Consider the following 18,344-nt stretch of genomic DNA (forward strand, 5'->3'; position numbering starts at 1 on the left):
TAACCTTTACATTATTTTAAAACCCAAACTGTTAAACCACTGCTAACACTAAGGTTGCACTGTATTTGATTATTTGATGCTTTGAAACATACAAATAATCACATGCTTCCTTATACCCTGTGGAGCGCAACAAAACACAAAAAACATCATCAGCGGAGAGATTTCTGCCAAGAATTTTTTTAAACCACCAGCAAACACAAACAGAAACTTGCATGCAACAGCTACACCGCAATGAAATCACGCTCAGGCCCAAATTTAAGGCAATCTAAAACAAATTTTCAACTCTACATAAAGTGACTGTGGACTCCATCCCATCCCACCTCACACTGATCTGCTAACACTTTGCACCTGAGAGCCCCCATTAACATCTCTCAGTGGAACAGCAGCATCGTGACACTGGTTCCCTTGCACTGGACACTTGTTCCCCTGTCAGCTCTTTGACACACACACTAAAAAGCTTGGAATCTTACGTGGGATGAAAGCTGCAAGCACAGATCTATATCCAAACATGGGTATTTTATAATGGGATCAACCTTCTCAGATATCATCCACTGAAGAAGTACCATTCCACATGCTTTGAACGAAATCCTGAAATCCTTTTCAGCTTTTTTCCAGGGGGAAAAAAAATAAAAACCAATAGATTTCAATGCTTTTTGCCTGGGTAAAGATCAAATACGGAATGCAAAATACATTTTCTAATACCATCTACCTTTACAGGGACATTGCAGGGCTTATTTCATTGATGCATGGAAAGGCTTTCAGGTACTTGAATGAAAGCTGATTGAGGCATATAAAATACCATCACTGGCTTCATCCCAGATTTTAGTTATTTTCAAAGCTATCTGCATTTAACTCAGATGTTGTTTTGTTATAATCCCTATTCTCTCCTTTCATTGCACAGCTGAGTTATAAGCCTAAATTTATTGCATTGCAATTATTTCCAAGGCAAAAGAAATCTCAGACCAAACACGGTCCTGTGTAAACGGGGCAGTGAAATCAATGGAATTTATGCCTGCTTATACTGGAGCTTAATATGGATTTATGTTGCCATAAATATTGAATTATGGCTTCACAGAACGAAACAAAAAGGAGAAGTTGAGCTCTGTAGGGGAAAAATTAACTCAACATAAATATCTTTAATAAAAGCAAGAGTCCAGATTGTGCTGTCTGCATGGCAGTACAAACAGTACTACACTCTTAAAATACTCCAACTATTTTCGTATAATTGTTTGAAGAGAAAGGCATTACTCAGTCTGAGTAAAGGTATTGTGACCCAAAGAGCACACAGGAGGACACTACTCAAGTCAGGGTTTCACATAATGATGGCCTATTCCCATTGATTTCAGGGGGATTTTCACTATAAAGGAGTGAGTCACTGATTTATATCAACCTTCTCCTTCTGCCTCCAGTATGAGGCCGTGACAAGCCAAGGAAAATAAAGACATTCCAATCTGAGACTGACACTGCATCCTCAACTGGTCCCATTTGTGCCCCAGTCCTGCTGCACACATGTTCTCAGCTTTGTAATTGCACAACTCCCATTAATACTAAGGGAGTTGTCTGCCTACAACAGATGAGAATACGCATGATAAATAATATGCAGATCTGACATCATAACAATCCCAAGCACTCTGGGGAAAAAAACCTGTCAGTCACCCTATTTTGTTGGCCCCTTCAGCTCTCTTCTCTGGACAAATATTTTTTCTCTCAAGCCTTTGGCAATTAATAAAGCGTCTTTCCCATTAATCACAGAGGCACAAATTTTTAGGGTTGTGGATGTGCAGCAAAAATACATGTCATATATACCTGTCATGTTGGCACTGTGCTTGCAAACATGGCAACCAAAGGAAAAAAATGGCTAGCCAGTATCTGCACAGCACATCTCTCTGCAGTCTGGAAGTGTGTCATTAAACTCTAGCTAGAGAGGAGCATGGGGATAAGTCACTGTATTCACACCTATACTCTGGAAGCACCTAAGTCATTCTTCTGCATTTGAACAGAATGAGAGTGAGCACTAACCCATGAAAATTCACACGTTCATCACAAGGCATGAAATCCTCAAGGTACTCTGTGTACCATTTATGTTTTCTGTTAAGTTTCATTGAGGCTTCAATAATCTACAAGGATTCTTAGCAAAGTGTGAATTTAATTCAGTCTCCGCCTATAAATCAGTACTGTTTGTCAGGAATTATGCAAATCTCTTAAGCATTTTCTGACTTTTAAATTTTTTTGGCGCTCTCTGCATATCTGTGCATTTTATCATGCTGACGTTTCACTGGTATTTCAAGCCTGGGCCTGATTCCCATAGGGCCAGTCGTCTGGTGGAAGTCACAAGGCATTTCCTCCTCCTGGGTTGCTGCCCATGTAATCAGGTAGGTAAAAGGGAAGGCTGTTCAGAGGGAGACGACTGTGAATTTCAACTTAGCGCTCACACAAGTAGAAAAATAGATGGAAAAATTCCCCTATTCTGACCTCTATACCTGTAAAATTGTTTTCTCTTTTGGAATCACTCTTGGATTTTATTCAGCATACTGCACCGTAAGCACCTCTTGGAGTTTCACATGGGCAGTTCAGTTCTTGCCTGACATTCATCCTTACGTCATCCGCCTGGGGCACAGCATGTTATTGCTGGATAGATACCTACTCACAATACGCTCCTTCTGTAACACCCGCATTTGGTGGGCAGCATCTTAATATTATTATCTTCTGATATTTGGCCTGACGCAGCCAGCTCCCAGATTCGTAAGGGGAAATGTATTTGTTTCACTGATACCAGAACTCTCTTGTGCCATCAAGACCGAAACATAATGTATTATTCATGTCCAGAAGCCAAAGGCAGGGGTGACAGGCAAGCACATTGTACAAGTCACAAAACGTTATGAATCTATTTCTGAGGGCAAATGACAGGGCTCACCTCTCTCACCATATCAGGTGTCCTTCTCTGTATAACTATGTTATCGTCTGCCGTGTGCACTCACTCCTCCTTATCCACAATCGCCATCATTACTGGATGACAGCAAGTAATGTTTAAGCCCAGACTCCCTAACCTCACACCCCACACTAAGGCTGCAGCTGAACATCTTCTACTAGTCTTTCTCCAAATGGCACCAGCACGGCCCTTGCAGAGTCAGAGCCTGGCCTCAGCCCTCCAATTCCCTGAGACTACCGTGGAGAAATCCAGATGACTTTTAAAGCACATTTATTGTTGATCTGATGACCATCTCGGGCAACTTCTGCCCCCAAGTTCACGTCGTTCAGTCTGACTTTGTGAAGAGCGCCCTAGGCCTGTGCAAGCACAGCTCCACCAGGAGCAAACAGGAGGTCTGCGCATGCAGCCGTAACTGGCAAGGATGGATGGGAGAGAGTAAAAGAAGAATTTGTTCCTCTGTGAAAATATCAGAGCAAGTAAATCTAAGGCTCTACGTCAACAGTGAAATATTGCAAATTTACAGGCAATACTCCAGAGTGGTGATGAATCACAAAATACAACGGCAAGTGCCAATACAGGATTTCATCTCTGAACAAGTACACGTATACTTTATTGACAGAAAAAGCAGACAAGATATTTGTCATAAAGCTTGGCAGTCTGGAACCAGGATAGGGGAAAACTTTGCAAGCTTCTCTCTAGTGGCTATGTACCATTGCCTGCCTAGAAAAATCTAAAATGAACTGCTCTAAGTCAGTCTTGCCACAGTTTGCCTTATGAATGGAAATTAAACCATTTGTAGCACTTTGCCTAGGAAACCTGCATCTACAATGTATATTTTTGTGTAAATTTTTTTAAATTATATTTTTGTTACTAAACTCTGTCCACATTCTTATTGAGAACCAAGGAGGGGGGGAACTAACATCTGTGTGGGATGGGAATGTAAGTCAGTGGGTGGATTCTGAATACTGTTAAATGATTGGGGAAAAAAACATGTTTATTTGTTAAAATGGAAACAATCAGTAATGACAAGGGAGCTAAAATATTTAGACAAAGCTGTAATGGAACCCAGAGGACGTTATTTAGCTGTTCTCATGAAACAGAGAACCTCCCATTCAAAGCATTGTACACATTTTTGTAATTTTTTTTCCACGGGAGTTCCTAAGAACTGTGGATGCTTTTGATCTGTCTGTAAGACAAGAATTGAATCCTGGGGTCAAGGTGCTGTTGACAAGGTCCCTCCAGAAGTCTTGAAGGATGCTCTCATGGTCTGCAGTACCTGAGCCTGGGACTTTCAGCTCTGCTGTAGTACTGTGCAAACATGAGGTGGGGAAATTCAAAGGTGTCCACCAGTAAATCAAACTTTTAAAAAAACAGAATGTGAAAATCTGCACACTGTAGTCACAACGGGACCTGTATCCACACAGTTTCTTCAGCATGAAACCAACTGAGAAAGTTCCTGCTCTGCTTCTTCCCTTTTCTTATTTAAATCCAAAAGATTTTGGTGATTTATTTTGAGTATGGTCCCATCTCAGCTGTATCAGCATAACTGATACGTCACCTTTTTGTCTTAGACCACTGGCCTCTCTCAAATTACTGAGCCCCTCAACAGCATCTGTTGTCATTAAGGTGTCCTGGTGGTTTTCCTGGTGAGTACCATCCTCACTGGGACACCGGCATATAGTCAAAAGCAGCAGAGGATGGGCTGAGGGAAAGATAAAGACGTGCAAAGTGGTGGGAAGAGCCCGCATGGCAGACAGCTCCCATCCAGAGGGCTGGGCTTGGCTGGGACCAGGAGGGAGGGATTTCCCTGCCTCTCCATTAACAAAAAAGTATTGCTTGGGACATTTGCCACTACCCTGCGTCACATGTTGCCAAAATGGTGGCTATTTCCAGGCACTTTCCCAGAAGCCATACCTCAGATTCCTCCCCTGCCTCCGTGACCTTTCTGTCTCTTGCCTTCTACTGGTTGCTTCATCTTCCCTGACTGCTCCTGACCATCACTCAGTACTCTGGGAGTGATAGCTGCTCCATGTGTTACTGATCAGCATGAGGGTTTTCAGGTTTAGAGTACTGAAGATCTTCATATAATTTAGCACAGAAACAAAGAACGTTGAAATGTTGGTCTACAGGGTACAATTAGGGATTTCTTGGATTTAGATCAGTTCATATGTAAGTCAAAGGCAGCTGTTACTAATGCACATCTATTCGTCCACGGTCCAATATGCAAAGTACAACTCCAGCTCTCAGATTGTTCTATGAGAGCTGTAAAAAAACAGCTTCATATATTGGGGGCACTTACAGAAGTATCTTATTAACTCTGTACAATAAGGGCAGACTAAGAATAAAAGTTTGTCTCAAAGACATTGCCAGAAATGTGTTTACCCTAAGTCTACATTAAAAATTATATTAAACATATGTTTGCATTCATATCTGGGCAAAGCCTAAGACTCTCAACACCTTGGCTTGAGACACCAGCACTAGGATTATTAATATCATGCCCTCGGAGCCTGTATATTTGAATCTCATTTCTGTTTGCTGGCAGTACATGAAATAATGCAAATTCTGATTTTGCTGATATAATGTAGTTGAGTAGCTGTATTGTTGCCACTTTGCAAAAACTGAAAATAGATTTTAGCACATATTTCAAGTCATCTGCGTTTGCCAAAACAATGCTTGGAACAGATACCTGTTATTTGCATGCATAGTATACAATTAACTAATCCAAATGCACTGAGGTCCTCAGGGGTCTGTCAAGTTATATGCAATGGCATTTTCTGTTCTCTTAGACCAACAACAATGCAGCCCACTTTTGTTCCCAGTGGACATTTTGTCACTTGTTTCAGCAGAAGCAGCATATGCCACTGAATGCTGTGCCACTGAAGTTCAGCAGAACACAAGCTCAGTAAATTTGGATAAGAGATACAATATTTAGCACAAATAAGTGAAAAGAAGCACAGTGAGAGGAGGTTTTGAACACTAGAGAAAAGGGCATGCAGACTCACAAGTTTAACTAAAAGTTAATAATTAAACTCTAAAACATACCTGTGCAACCAGTTGTGCCTTTCTTGCCTGAATATCCCATATCACAATGACAAATAAATGAGCCTTTTGTATTCTCACAGGTTCCACTCAGACAGATGTTTGGATGCAGATCACACTCATTAACATCTAAAAAACAGGAATTAAGATTTATTAAATAAAATTCTTAGAAAGTAACTGGTACAATCTCTTGAGATAGGATGTTTTTGTACAAAAATGGGTCTATGTATGCAAAGAGAAAACTGCTTAGGTTAGTTATTCCTTACCTAGCGTACATTTCAAGATCTGGTTTAACACTGCTATATTACCATGTCTGTATTAACATACCTTTAATTCCAACTTTCCTTAAAAACGAGACTAAGATTCAGCATATTATCCAAAGAATGACTATGACTATTTATTGATGCTTTCTATGTATATGTATGTGTGTGTGTATGTACATTTATATACGCATGCATACATTATCTAGTTTTGTACAAACATTTAATTTAAATGTGAAAATTTGGTTTTGGAGATACACTGTTTCATGACTTTGTTCTACCAAGGTACAGCACTTGCACATAGTTTTGTCTTAGAGACAAGTTTAAATCAGCACTGGTGACTTGCTAGAAATTTTCCACGTTGTCATCCACCAGCACGTTCTTTCTGCAAGCACTCCTTCATGTGAGCTGCATAAAAATCTCACTGCAAGAGGACCCAAAGACATGATGCTATAGATCATTATGCTTGCATCGTAATCTACATGGATATAGAGATTACATCTGCATTTGATAAACACAGCTTGTGCAATGGGGCTGGTCCTAAGGAGTAATACTCTTTAAATATCATTGTCTGCCTACTTGGAAATAGTGTCTTAATAAACAGTTTTTCCCTAGTTAATGCAGATTGGAAAATATGTACTGTCACCTACCTATGCAAGTCTTCATGTCTTCAGATGCCATGAATCCATCATAGCAAAGACACCTGTATTCTCCTGGGATATTTGTACACTGGCCTCCGTCACAGATGTTGGGATTGTCTTCACACTCATCAATATCTACAGGGAAAAATCAGATTAAAACATGCTACCTTTATGCAATGCAACTAACCATGATCATAGCAAGCAAACATTTTAATGCTCTGATAAACATGATGAAGATTGAATCCTTGCAAAAAACTGAATGGTATATTGCAAAATTGTCCTGATGAGTAAGCTCCTCTTCTCCAGCTAAAGTCGGTGGCTAACATTCCCCTCTGACTCCAATGGGAACAGGAACCAACTTTGTAAGTAAAAAAGTCACTGACAGAAAAAAAAATACAGAACCTTCGTCATACAACACGGCCACATACAACTGGGGATTCTTGGATACAATCCATCATTGTTGAAGTCAATGGAAGCTCTGAAGTCAAATTCAGTGACAAAAATATCGGACTTTACAGAGCTTAAAAAAATCCATCGTAGATGCAGAATACCTCTACAGGTCTCAATGGCGGTAACAAACTGGAAACACAGAGTCAAACTTATGATGGGAATAATTACAGTACATACATTTATTTCACTAAGAGATTTTATGGGGTTTTTTTTTAGCATTTCAGCTGACTGGCCAGGCCAGCCATATAGTTACATCCTCTAGCACATAAGTTGTTTTCTCAGTTCATGAAACTGGCCATCACTGATTGGGGCCAAGCTGCAGAAGGAGACACTTTATTATATTAATGCCGCCATGCTAAGGTCTGGAATCTTTCAGGGTCCCTGGGGTTATATTAGTGTTCCTTGTAAAAATCCCTAGAATCTCCCTGTGTCAGCACCAACATAGACCAGCAAGAGCAAAAATCACAAACTCTGCCTAGTGATACCATGGGAAAAAAATCAGCACAAAAAGGACAAGATTCAGGAACCCCCTCCAAGAGAAAGGGTGTAACTCATTATCAGACCAGTCTATTGTGGATTGCAGTAATTATGCAGCTGCAGAAAATGAACTCACTTTAACTTAAAATATTATGTTCATTATTCTTCTGTATTTCTAGCAGCTAACGCTTCTGTGGATACACAACTTCTGTAAGGAAGAAGGCTGACCAGTCCCTGTTCATCTTAACAAGCAAATAATGTTGGCATGGACATTAGCTTGGAAATGTTACTTTGGAATGGAATTTGAATTACCATGCAAAATTAAGCTCTAGAAATGGGGATAATAACGACAGAAATAAAGAACTTTATTTACTAACCTGTCATTGTACTGATTTCACAGTTGGGGGAAAATCAGCTGACAAAGAACCTGTTGTTTCTCCTAATTGAGCTGATTATTTATGCATAACCTAACCAATTCAAACCTGACCTACTACTGAACTGAACAGCATTCTTACCAGCTCAATTATCAAGAAATATATTCCATAATGGCTTCCAGCTTTGTGTGATGTTAAAGATAAAAGACATGTTCACACAGAGAGCAAACTGAAAATGTAAAATAGGTGTTGCACATACTCTGGTCACAGTGCTACTGTATCTTGTACCATGCACAAACATCTAACACAGTAAAAACAGATATTCAGTGCAATGAGTAGAAAATGTCACAAAATAAATTTTTTCTTATTTTTCACTCAGTTTGGGCAGAGGCAAAATTTTAGCATGAGGAATTTGAATATTCACCAGATGTTTACATATGCAATTAACATCTCTTCGAGAGAAGGTGGCAGCATTTTCAGATACTAAAACAGTGGTGAAGGTGACCCCTCACATCTCTGGATGTTTTCTTAGGTAGAGTTTGACTTGACATCCAAAGGTGTCTGGTGTTTCTGCTATTTAAATCTTTTTATGTGTTGGCTATTGCATTCAAGTCTTTCTTAGAGGAGAGCAGGAAAATTAATAGCTAATAGCTATTACTGGCTGACCTATGAATGAAATACTATTTTTTCAGAGCCAAAGCTGGATATAAATATGCAAAAGTTCACAACAAAGATCTGATGCTTTTTTTATTCCTCACCCAGGTAAGATCTGACTACAAATTCCTACGGACATGTTTATGGTCAAGTTAATGTGTGGACAAAACCACTGAGAATCCATTCCCTCCCCACAACAAAGGCAATTGCTTCCTCCCTTTTTAACTTTAAAAAGGGAAAGATGGTAGTTTTCTATTCCAAAGTTTTTAGTTTAATACAAAGGAAGGTGCTCTCAATGATCCACTTTGGTTTTGGGTTTAGAGACGTCTTTGGGTGGCTAAGAGCAGGAGTAAAACACAGAACTGTTTCTAGCCAGTAGACTTGAGATCCCCAAGACTGTCCAAGTATACACTTGGGTCATTTGGTCCCCAGTCAAGCCAAGAAGACGAAAACAGAAATGTGGCTCAGAGAACCCTGCTCTCCCGCTCCTCCCTTCCCTCTCATGTCCCTCTAATCCTGTCACTTGGGTTTAGATTTTGGCTGAGGCACAATTTTGATCAACTGGTTTTCTTTTTGCAGTGAAAAAGTGCCCCAAACGCCAATGTTTGGGCAAGTTTTTGTATGAACTTGCCTCTTCTAGAAACTTGACCTAAAGCAAACTATTTCTAATCTAAATATTTCGGGTTTTGAAATACTTCATTTTAGGGTCAGTCAAATTTGCACTTTTTCTAGTTGATTTCTTTCTTTGAACAAGGGTCCGAAGCTTGCTGAAGATCAGCTACTTTGCATCTTTCTGACAGTGTAAACTACAATGCAGGGGCAAACTACATTTAACTATGCTTTAAGGCTCTTTTATCCTTTGAAATGGTAGCAAGTGGCCTCAGGGTAATTGAGACCGTCGTCAGAGGTCTACAAATATTTACAAATTCTAAATGTGATCTCTCTCTATTAATTCAGTATAGAAAACTCTCCATTTGTTCAACTATAAAGGCAATTCTATTCCAAGGTATTAAACTTATTGTATTTCTCATGCTCTTCAAGGAGCTCTTGGATGGAACTGGCAAACAGCTGGGAAATATTCACATGCCTCAGCGGGCCAGTGGTTGTGCAGCAAGAAGAGAAGAGTAGGATAGAATTATCTTTCCAGTAACCTATGTGGAAATCACCGAGTACAATTCATTTACTGGGATTATGACTCCCAGACTCCCAAAGGAGAGCACCCAGCCATTAACAGAGCTCTGAAAATTTTCTCACAAACCCTGTTTAGAGTGCAAGAGAGCTGTTTCCTAAGAAAGATTCATACTATTCAGATTTCAGTTTGTCTGAAAGTCATTCAGTTTTGAAGTAACCCAGCATACTTGCTTTTGAATAAACAAAGAATTAAAAATAGGAATTTGCTTGCTTGCTTAAGAGCAGATACCACACAACCACAAAACAGGGCAATCAGCTCCTTTTCTAGCATTTCTGTCTCCTCTCTCTCCAATATAACCACACAGTACACATGCAGAGCATTTTGGCTTATGTTTATGATGATTCTTTCCATTGACTTCAACACATTTTGGATTTGGAGCTAATATAATACCTTAAGGGAGAAAATTTATCTCCTACTGAAAAAATTATAGCCTTTTGTTATCAAACTCAGAATCGACTTGTACACTTTCTGAAATTATGAAGAATCAATTCCCTTCAAAGCAATTCAGTCTACAGTTGTCCAATCCTGATACTTTGGAGATGTTTACTTTAGAAAAAGAACTTCACTTTCCATGCATTAATTTTTTTTTTTTACAATATATTTATTACAATAGCTTTAATCTTAAAAAGAAGGTCCATTTTTAAACTATTGAAATAAACCCTTCCAGCAGGAAAGTTCCCCAAATCTCCCTTACCAGTGCATGTCCTGTGGTCTGGCATGAGTGCAAAGCCTTGTTTACAGCTACATTCATAGCTGCCCTCTGAGTTTGTACAGAAGTTCTCACAGCCACCATTCATTATACTGCACTCATCAATATCTGAAAAGGAGAAAATTACAGTTAAAACCCACAATACCTTTTACTTTAAAGCACATTTCAAGGACACATATTGAGTCAGCTTTCCAGAACAGCGTCAATCCAGAATCTACACTTGACATTTGCACACTCCTTGAACATTCAAGTGTTTGCAAATATAGGCATTGGTATGGATGCCAGGCAAACGAGGGAGGCAAAGAGATGATAGCATCTGAATGCATATACAAATACCTCTGCAGTTCTCTTTTTACATATAAAAATACCACCATTGGGTTACCACAGTATCATGAAGGCAATAAAGTTTTTGTAAAGATCAAGGGAAAAAATTATCTACCAGGCAGAACTAAAGCCAGTGGATTTTTCATGTATTTCTGTGGCACAATAAAATGTATGCGTATAAAAGAGTGTACAATATGTGATTTAAGCTAAATGTCATTTACAAAATGTGGCTTCAAGGAAACAGTTACTGGAAAGGCCCTATATTTGAGACAATTGCAGATCAAATTAAGAAAAATTCAATTGAACCACATGATTCTACTCCATGATCTGTCAGGAATGCTGATTTTTAATAAAATATAGAACTCAGTATTTAACAAGGTATTCCCTCTTAATAATCGAAGTCTGAAGTCTTAGGCCATTTAAAATAGTATGCTATTTTATGCGTCATGATTGATTTACTACAGAAAATAAGCTATTACACAGTTAACTAACTGTAGCACTGCCATAATTTCATTCATTCCCCGCAAGTAATGGATGTGCACATTTTGGGTTTTTTGCATACTATTTTGACAGATTGTACTAGATTTTTGAATCCCAGTTTAAAATGTCTTTACACAACTACTAAAACTGCAGCAATTATTTGTGTTTTATCTTCCCTATTCGCTAGAGATCCCATGTAGATTTTGTCCTTACCAACACAATATAACTTGTCAGGTGTGGATTGATATCCAGGGTTGCAAGCACACTGATACTTTCCAATCAGGTTGACACAATGTCCATTTCGGCACAGGCTGGTGCTTAGGTCACATTCATTAATATCTGTTGCAAAAGAAAAAGAGGAACCCATTTTAGGTCTGAATGAAAATGATACTAAAGCAAACATTGTAAATGCATATGCAGCACAAGAGCAGTATAAAAAGCTGTGCACGTTATTGATTTTGCCTGCATGCCTCACCTATACATGCAGAAATATTTGGTGATATCTGATGGCCTGGAGGACAATCGCACCGAAAACTTCCCTCTGTGTTGATGCAGGTGCCGCCTCGGCAGAGAAGGGGATTGCGCTGACACTCGTCGATGTCTGTGGGGAGAAGGGAAGGCATATCACTGCAGAGCCCAACACTGCCACAGCAGCAGCCCATCCCTCCCCATAGTCTGCTACCCATCACAGCACCGTCTGCCTAGATTGGCTCTGGAGCCTTTCCTACAGCTAGTCACCCCTTACGCCACAGTGCAGTTAAAAAAAAAAAAAAAAAATTCAAAAAAGGCTTCTGAATTTTAATCTACTCGAACTTCAAAGTTCAGGATGGTGTCCCACTTAGCAAAATGGCGATTGTGGGGATAAATTTAACATCCTAAAATCCTGACCCTTTCTCATTTATGCTTTGGCATCCTGCAGAAGCAGTGAATTCACATTTGGGGTGTAAATCAAGTTAAAGTGAGTTTTAATAAGACTCAGAAAATGAGAGGGACCTAAACCCAGGTGCAATCAAGCCTTCAAAAAAATAAAAAATAATAAAAAAACCCCATGCATAGCATACTAGCACATAGCATACTATTGCCCATCTATGGTCTATAAAAAACATACCCATGCAGTTTTTCATCATCATAAATCCACTTTCATAGCCTTCAAAACATTCACATTCAAAGTCTCCAGGAGTATTGACACAGATGCCTTGGCCACAAAGATCAGGAGAGATGCGGCATTCATCAATATCTGTAACACAAAACACATTCACAGTATTTTCAAAGGAGTTCAGTTTTTCATCAATATCTGTAACACAAAACACATTCACAGTATTTTCAAAGGAGTTCAGTTTTCCCTTTTCAAATCAAAGTTATGGAAGATACATCCATGCAGTTTACCTGTACAATTCCTCTCCTCAGAATCAAGGGCAAATCCACTGTCACATCTACACTTAAAACTGCCAATGGTATTTCTGCATTTTCCATGGGTACAAAGACTGGGGACCATTTTACATTCATTGATATCTAAAAATGAAACAGTAAGGACATACAATGTTATCACTTCATACAAAAACAGTGCACAAAAGAACAATGTCGACTTCAGAGATCATCCTTTCTCATGATAATGACCCCTCCTTTTGGGAAAAGTGTAGACCACGCTACATAAACTGATACTGACTTCCACCTAACCAACAATGTGGACACCCTGTACTGGAATTGCCAAGAGCACTTTCTGCCATAAAAGGGTATTAGTCTCCCCTTTGTCCTGCAGGATCTGCTCTGCAGTTCACTGAAGTCAACAGTAGGATTACAGTGGACAAAGGATCAAACCCACAAGGGCAAAGAGAGCTTCCAAAAAAATCACCCTGTCTTCTGGTTTCTGAGAAAAAAAATGTGACTTCCATGAGTCACAGAAAACATAACGAGCATAAATAAAAGAACATCACTTTTCTTTATGGATAATTAATGGCTTAGTAACTGTTTATAAAACTAAGGCTGAAACTAACAGCAGCAATTGTCATTCATATGTATTTTCCTCTCCCTTCAGAATGTTTAGTTTTTGGGTAACTGGCTTTCTTTATAAACATCCATTTGTCCATTTCTGACATTGTCCAGCTTAACCCCACTGGTAATCCTGGAAAGACGGCTTTCAGCACATGATGCTAGGGTGTCACTGTGTGATTCCCATTTACTGCTGGAAGTTTATCAACAACAGCCATAACAAGACTTGGTTTACAGTGAATTAAATTCTGCTGTGAGCTATCATCCTGGAAACATTTTTCTCTACTTCTCCAAGTAGCTCCACAAGAAATTCCCAAAATTATTGATCCTCCTTTGCTTGCTCCACAGTAGAATTAAAGTTATTGCACCCTGCACAGGTTAAGAAGGATTGCTCTTTCAATACATCCAAAGCAGACTGCTCCGTTTGTTCCAGTTCTTGTACTATGAGGTGGCAGGTTTTCAAAGCTATTCCATCGGCCAGAGGTGACATCAGATGCAACACAGAAGGCAAAGTCAGGCACAATTTAACCTCTCTAGCAGAGACACAAACTTAGTGTTTTGAGGCTGCAGTATTATATTGCATTTAATGGTCTGTGATACAGACTAAATTATCTTGTGTTTTACTCTGGCCTTAATTTCCATGAAATCTAATTGGATTTTCAAATGTGCCCTAAGGTGAGTGAAGTGCCTGACTATCACTGAAATCTTCAAACCCACAGGAATTGTCCAAGGGAAGAGTAAAAGGAAAAGCCAGCAGGATTTGCTGGCAAGGAACCACAAAAGGATCACATACCTTTAGAGAAAGGTTTCCCAGTTATCTCTATCTTTGTAGAGAATCCAGATCCTCTTGGACAAAGAGCTTCAAATTCAGGTGATCCCTTCAGAGGACACTCCTCACACTCAAAGCCCCACGCTGCCCCCACTGAACAGCAGCAAGCATCCATTCGGTGTCGGCCTGGTATTTGTGAGGTGCACTGCTCATCTTCATGCTGCAGGTAGCAACTCTCCAAGCGAATGTCTGTTGGGCAATTGAACAGTATGTTGAGAGAGAAAGAGAAAATTTAGTTCACCGCAGAGGAATCCTTTTCCAGAATCCCTTCACAGGAGAGTTTGCTCCATGTTTTTGTGGACTCGGAGGAGCATACCAAGCACACTGCATAATTTCTAACAGCAAAATATTAACGCTAAACTCAGAAATTAGGAGTTGAAGTAAGCTTAAAGCACCATTCTGAAAAATGGTGCTCAACACTTGAAGTAAATTTTGGATCAGAAGAGGATTTTAAGCATTCCAGCTTACTATACCTATATAAGGCCTTTTAGTTACTACAAGTTATGCCTTGTTCTGAGACAAATCTTAGGCGTTTACTGTCATAAAGGGACAAAGGTGCTTTGGAGGGACAGCATGCAAAACTTCGATATTCTGTGGCACCCTCCATTAAGGTGTACAGTGTGGCTAGGAACACCACATCCCTCCTCAGACGCCCGAGTCCCAGCCCACAATGGTCCCCCTCACCACTCTTCCAACCTTGCTGGTTTCAGTGGGGCTGCGGATGAAGAGTGCTAAGAGCACAGATGATCTGCAGGGATTTGTCAGATGAAGAATCTGGAACTACATCAGTGTTATTCACCAGCTAGCAGGTGGTGATGGGCTTTAGCTACTACCATTGGAATCTGTTCATATTCCAGTTGAACTAAGTTCATGTCCCCGATTGATTCCATTTGAAAATTACTTATGTGGACAAAAATCATTTTCCTTATTTGTAAGAAAACATGCGGCACAAACATTGCTCACCACATAGATTTGCTCTTCCCTAATAAATCTGTAAATGGAATTGATACCTACCAAGACATGTCCGTCCAGAAGCATCTAAAGTCATTCCATTGGGGCACTGGCAAACAAATGATCCCAACGTATTGACACACTGCCCATTTGTACAGACTCCAGGAAACACCTCACATTCATTTACATCTATTTCCAAACAAAATGTGAATAAAAGTAATCACTAGCGTGCTAAACAGGAACAAATCTGAAAAAATATGAACATTCAAGTCTTTGGTTTTTTAGGATAAAACACAAAACGACAGTAGCTTACATGGCCTGACAAAATTCCAAATACTTAAGATTTCCTACGCAAGTCAGCCAGAACCAATTAATTACAGAAAACTGCTGATGATTAGAAATAGTGTATGTTGCTATTTGCCATTCCTACATATTCTGAAATCAAACTCAAAAGTAACAAAAAAGGGAGGGACATTTAAAAATTATATCAATTTTCGTACTCACTGTGGGCCAGGTTTTTGAAGCAAATGGGCAAAGAAAGACAAAGGTAAGTGCATAATGAGATTATGCGTTATTCCAAAGAGATTAAGGTATGATGGGTTTTTTTTAATGTTTTTTTAAATTCTTATATTTTTAATATTTGTGTCTTATCAGGCATACCTCTGCATGTCTGGAAACTACAATACCATTTGAAATCTGGCCCTATGACCTTGTTAGCAATTAGTAACTTTATATAGATTAAAATAAACTCCTTATGACTGCACACAGAGTTTAACTTCATTAATTAAAGATTATATTTCTATATTTAAGTGGCAAATTTAGTACTTTTGGGTAGGGATAATTTGATTAACTGTGTTAGTTTAGCCTAAGCATAAATAAATGCAATCTAAGTAATCTTTAGTAATCTAAGTGTGGGGTCCTCTCACCAGTGTCCTTTGTGAAAAGCATATGCTTCACAACTGCCTTCAGGAAAAAAGCCTCCAGCATTAAATATGGCCCAACATGAAGCATGACAATTTTTAAGACAGGAGGGGATAAGAACAAGAAGTGAGAAAAGATTGACTCTGATAATCTATAGCTGAACACTCATGGATAGAGTATTGAAGAAGTAGGTAGGTTGGACTTGCTAGGCCTCCAGACAAACTCCTGGTGCGAACAGACTCTGCAGCTCTCAAACCACATGGAGCAGGGTGGAGGATAAACGTGGGGTGGACATCAGTGGCCTCTGCCCTTGAACAGATATTATAAATAAAAGGCCCATATTGACTGGAAAGCAGGAAGTCAAGCCAGTGGACTATTAGAAACCACTGAAATACAGTTCACGGCCTGTGAGCAATATTCCAGCTGACAACTCCAGGGCTCACCCGTAAACTAGAGGAACATTGCCAATTTAGTTTGCTTATTTCCTCACACAACGTCCATTACTCATTTTACAGGGGCTGTGTATGGGAGAACTGAGTATCACCTTTTGGGAACTAAACTTACTCCCTTGTCCTGTCTCTCACTTGCCAGCAGATTTCCTAGAGATCTTCCCCTGACTTGAAAAATGCTTACATTGGTTGAAACCCAAATACAGCTTCAGTATGTTAAAAGCAGGGGAAACTACTCTGAAAAATCTGGGGCTCTCCAGGTCCCATTGATATGAGAAAGACTAAAGCATGTAATAGATGTAATCCAAAGTACTGGTAAAGGAAATGCTGAAAACAGTTATGTCTACATCTTGGAAGGATAAACTTTCCATCCCAGCAGTGTTGAAAATGTTCTAAGACTTTCCTTGTTAAGAGAAATAGGTGGGGCCACTTTTTTTTTTTCCCCTTTTCTTTCACTTACACACTGCAGAAACTGTTGCTTAGGTCAGATAACTTATGTACAGTGGGTCTGCAGCACAGACGTGCCAAGGTATTCAGTCATCATTGGAAAGCAAAGAATATGTGTGAGGGTGTTCCTCTTTCTTGTTTGTTTTTTTTTGTTGTTGTTTTATTTTATTTTTTGTTAAGGGGAAAAACAATGTTTCTTTATGGAAGCTACATATGGGATTAATTTTTTAAAAATATTTTAACTGCAGTGTCATGTCAGATGTTGTCAGTCAGGATGACCCACAGCAGTTTGAGACTCTCTGAGCTTCTGCATATTATGGAAATATGCAGTACTTTGCCAGGGGTTCAAATCAATTCAAATGAAGATGAAATAGGGTGGGACCGTCAATTCTCACAGAATAGTATAGAGTCATCTCATACCAAGCAAAAAGCTACACGTTTAAAACATCTTCAACCTTTTCTTTAACAAAAGTTTAACTGTGTCCTGATACTTTTTTTTTTTTTTTTTAAAAATAAGACAAACTATGCTTTGTAACGTGTCTGATTTCATATAATGTTACATGGAAGAAAGCCAAGGTTAAGAAAAAAAAAAAAAACAAAAAACCCCTTTCATGTGAAATACAGTCTTTAAACATTTTTTTTCTAAAACATAGTAATGGCTTGTCATACCACTGTATCAATAATGCCACGTTTTATAACATGCATCTTATGATGCATACTTTGCCCAAATAGGTTACTCAGTTAACAGTACTTGAAGAGAGAGAACCATCTCCTTATACTGGTAGACACTATATTTGCAAGTGCTTACTTTGAGATAAACTGTGAGTATGTAGGAATGTTAAACAAACTGAAACCAAATTCATCCCTGACATAACTCTAATGAAGTCAATGGAACTACACGAGGTAAGAATTTGGCATAGTGTTCTTCCATGCTAAATTAACCACTTCAAAATCAAAACACCAGCATTTTTTCATTCAAGCTCTGATTTATGTTAAGGCAACAATAAATACCTTCACACAATGTTCCTCTTATTCTTGAATATCCCTTTTGACATATTGGGTCTGTAAAACAAACAAAAGTGAACTTTTAGAACGCTACAGTCCAAAACGCACCATTAACTTATTGTTGAAAACTGATCATGTGAAATATTATCTAGAGTTTATTGCTATGAGAAGCCTGAGTGCTTAGTACCTCAGTATTTTCTGAAATAATAAAGAGATAAGACAGG

General features: G+C 39.0%; 1 protein-coding gene across 2 annotated transcripts in view; it reads right to left on the reverse strand.

Annotated features, from left to right (window-relative positions):
• Positions 1-18,344, reverse strand: part of FBN1 (fibrillin 1) — a 158,040-nt gene that overhangs the window by 43,688 nt on the left and 96,008 nt on the right. For both annotated transcript variants that reach the window (XM_087743599.1, XM_087743600.1), the window contains 10 exons: positions 18,127-18,177; positions 15,362-15,487; positions 14,312-14,536; positions 12,916-13,041; positions 12,638-12,766; positions 12,005-12,130; positions 11,743-11,868; positions 10,711-10,833; positions 6,879-7,004; positions 5,972-6,097 (listed from right to left, as the gene is read on the reverse strand). In XM_087743599.1, the coding sequence (XP_087599725.1) occupies positions 5,972-6,097; positions 6,879-7,004; positions 10,711-10,833; positions 11,743-11,868; positions 12,005-12,130; positions 12,638-12,766; positions 12,916-13,041; positions 14,312-14,536; positions 15,362-15,487; positions 18,127-18,177 (1,284 nt within the window). The remainder of the gene's footprint in view (positions 1-5,971; positions 6,098-6,878; positions 7,005-10,710; positions 10,834-11,742; positions 11,869-12,004; positions 12,131-12,637; positions 12,767-12,915; positions 13,042-14,311; positions 14,537-15,361; positions 15,488-18,126; positions 18,178-18,344) is intronic.

Source organism: Nipponia nippon, unplaced genomic scaffold (assembly GCF_047370975.1).
Source record: "Nipponia nippon isolate SJK-2023a ecotype South Korea unplaced genomic scaffold, ASM4737097v1 scaffold_9, whole genome shotgun sequence".
Classification (NCBI taxonomy): domain Eukaryota; kingdom Metazoa; phylum Chordata; class Aves; order Pelecaniformes; family Threskiornithidae; genus Nipponia; species Nipponia nippon.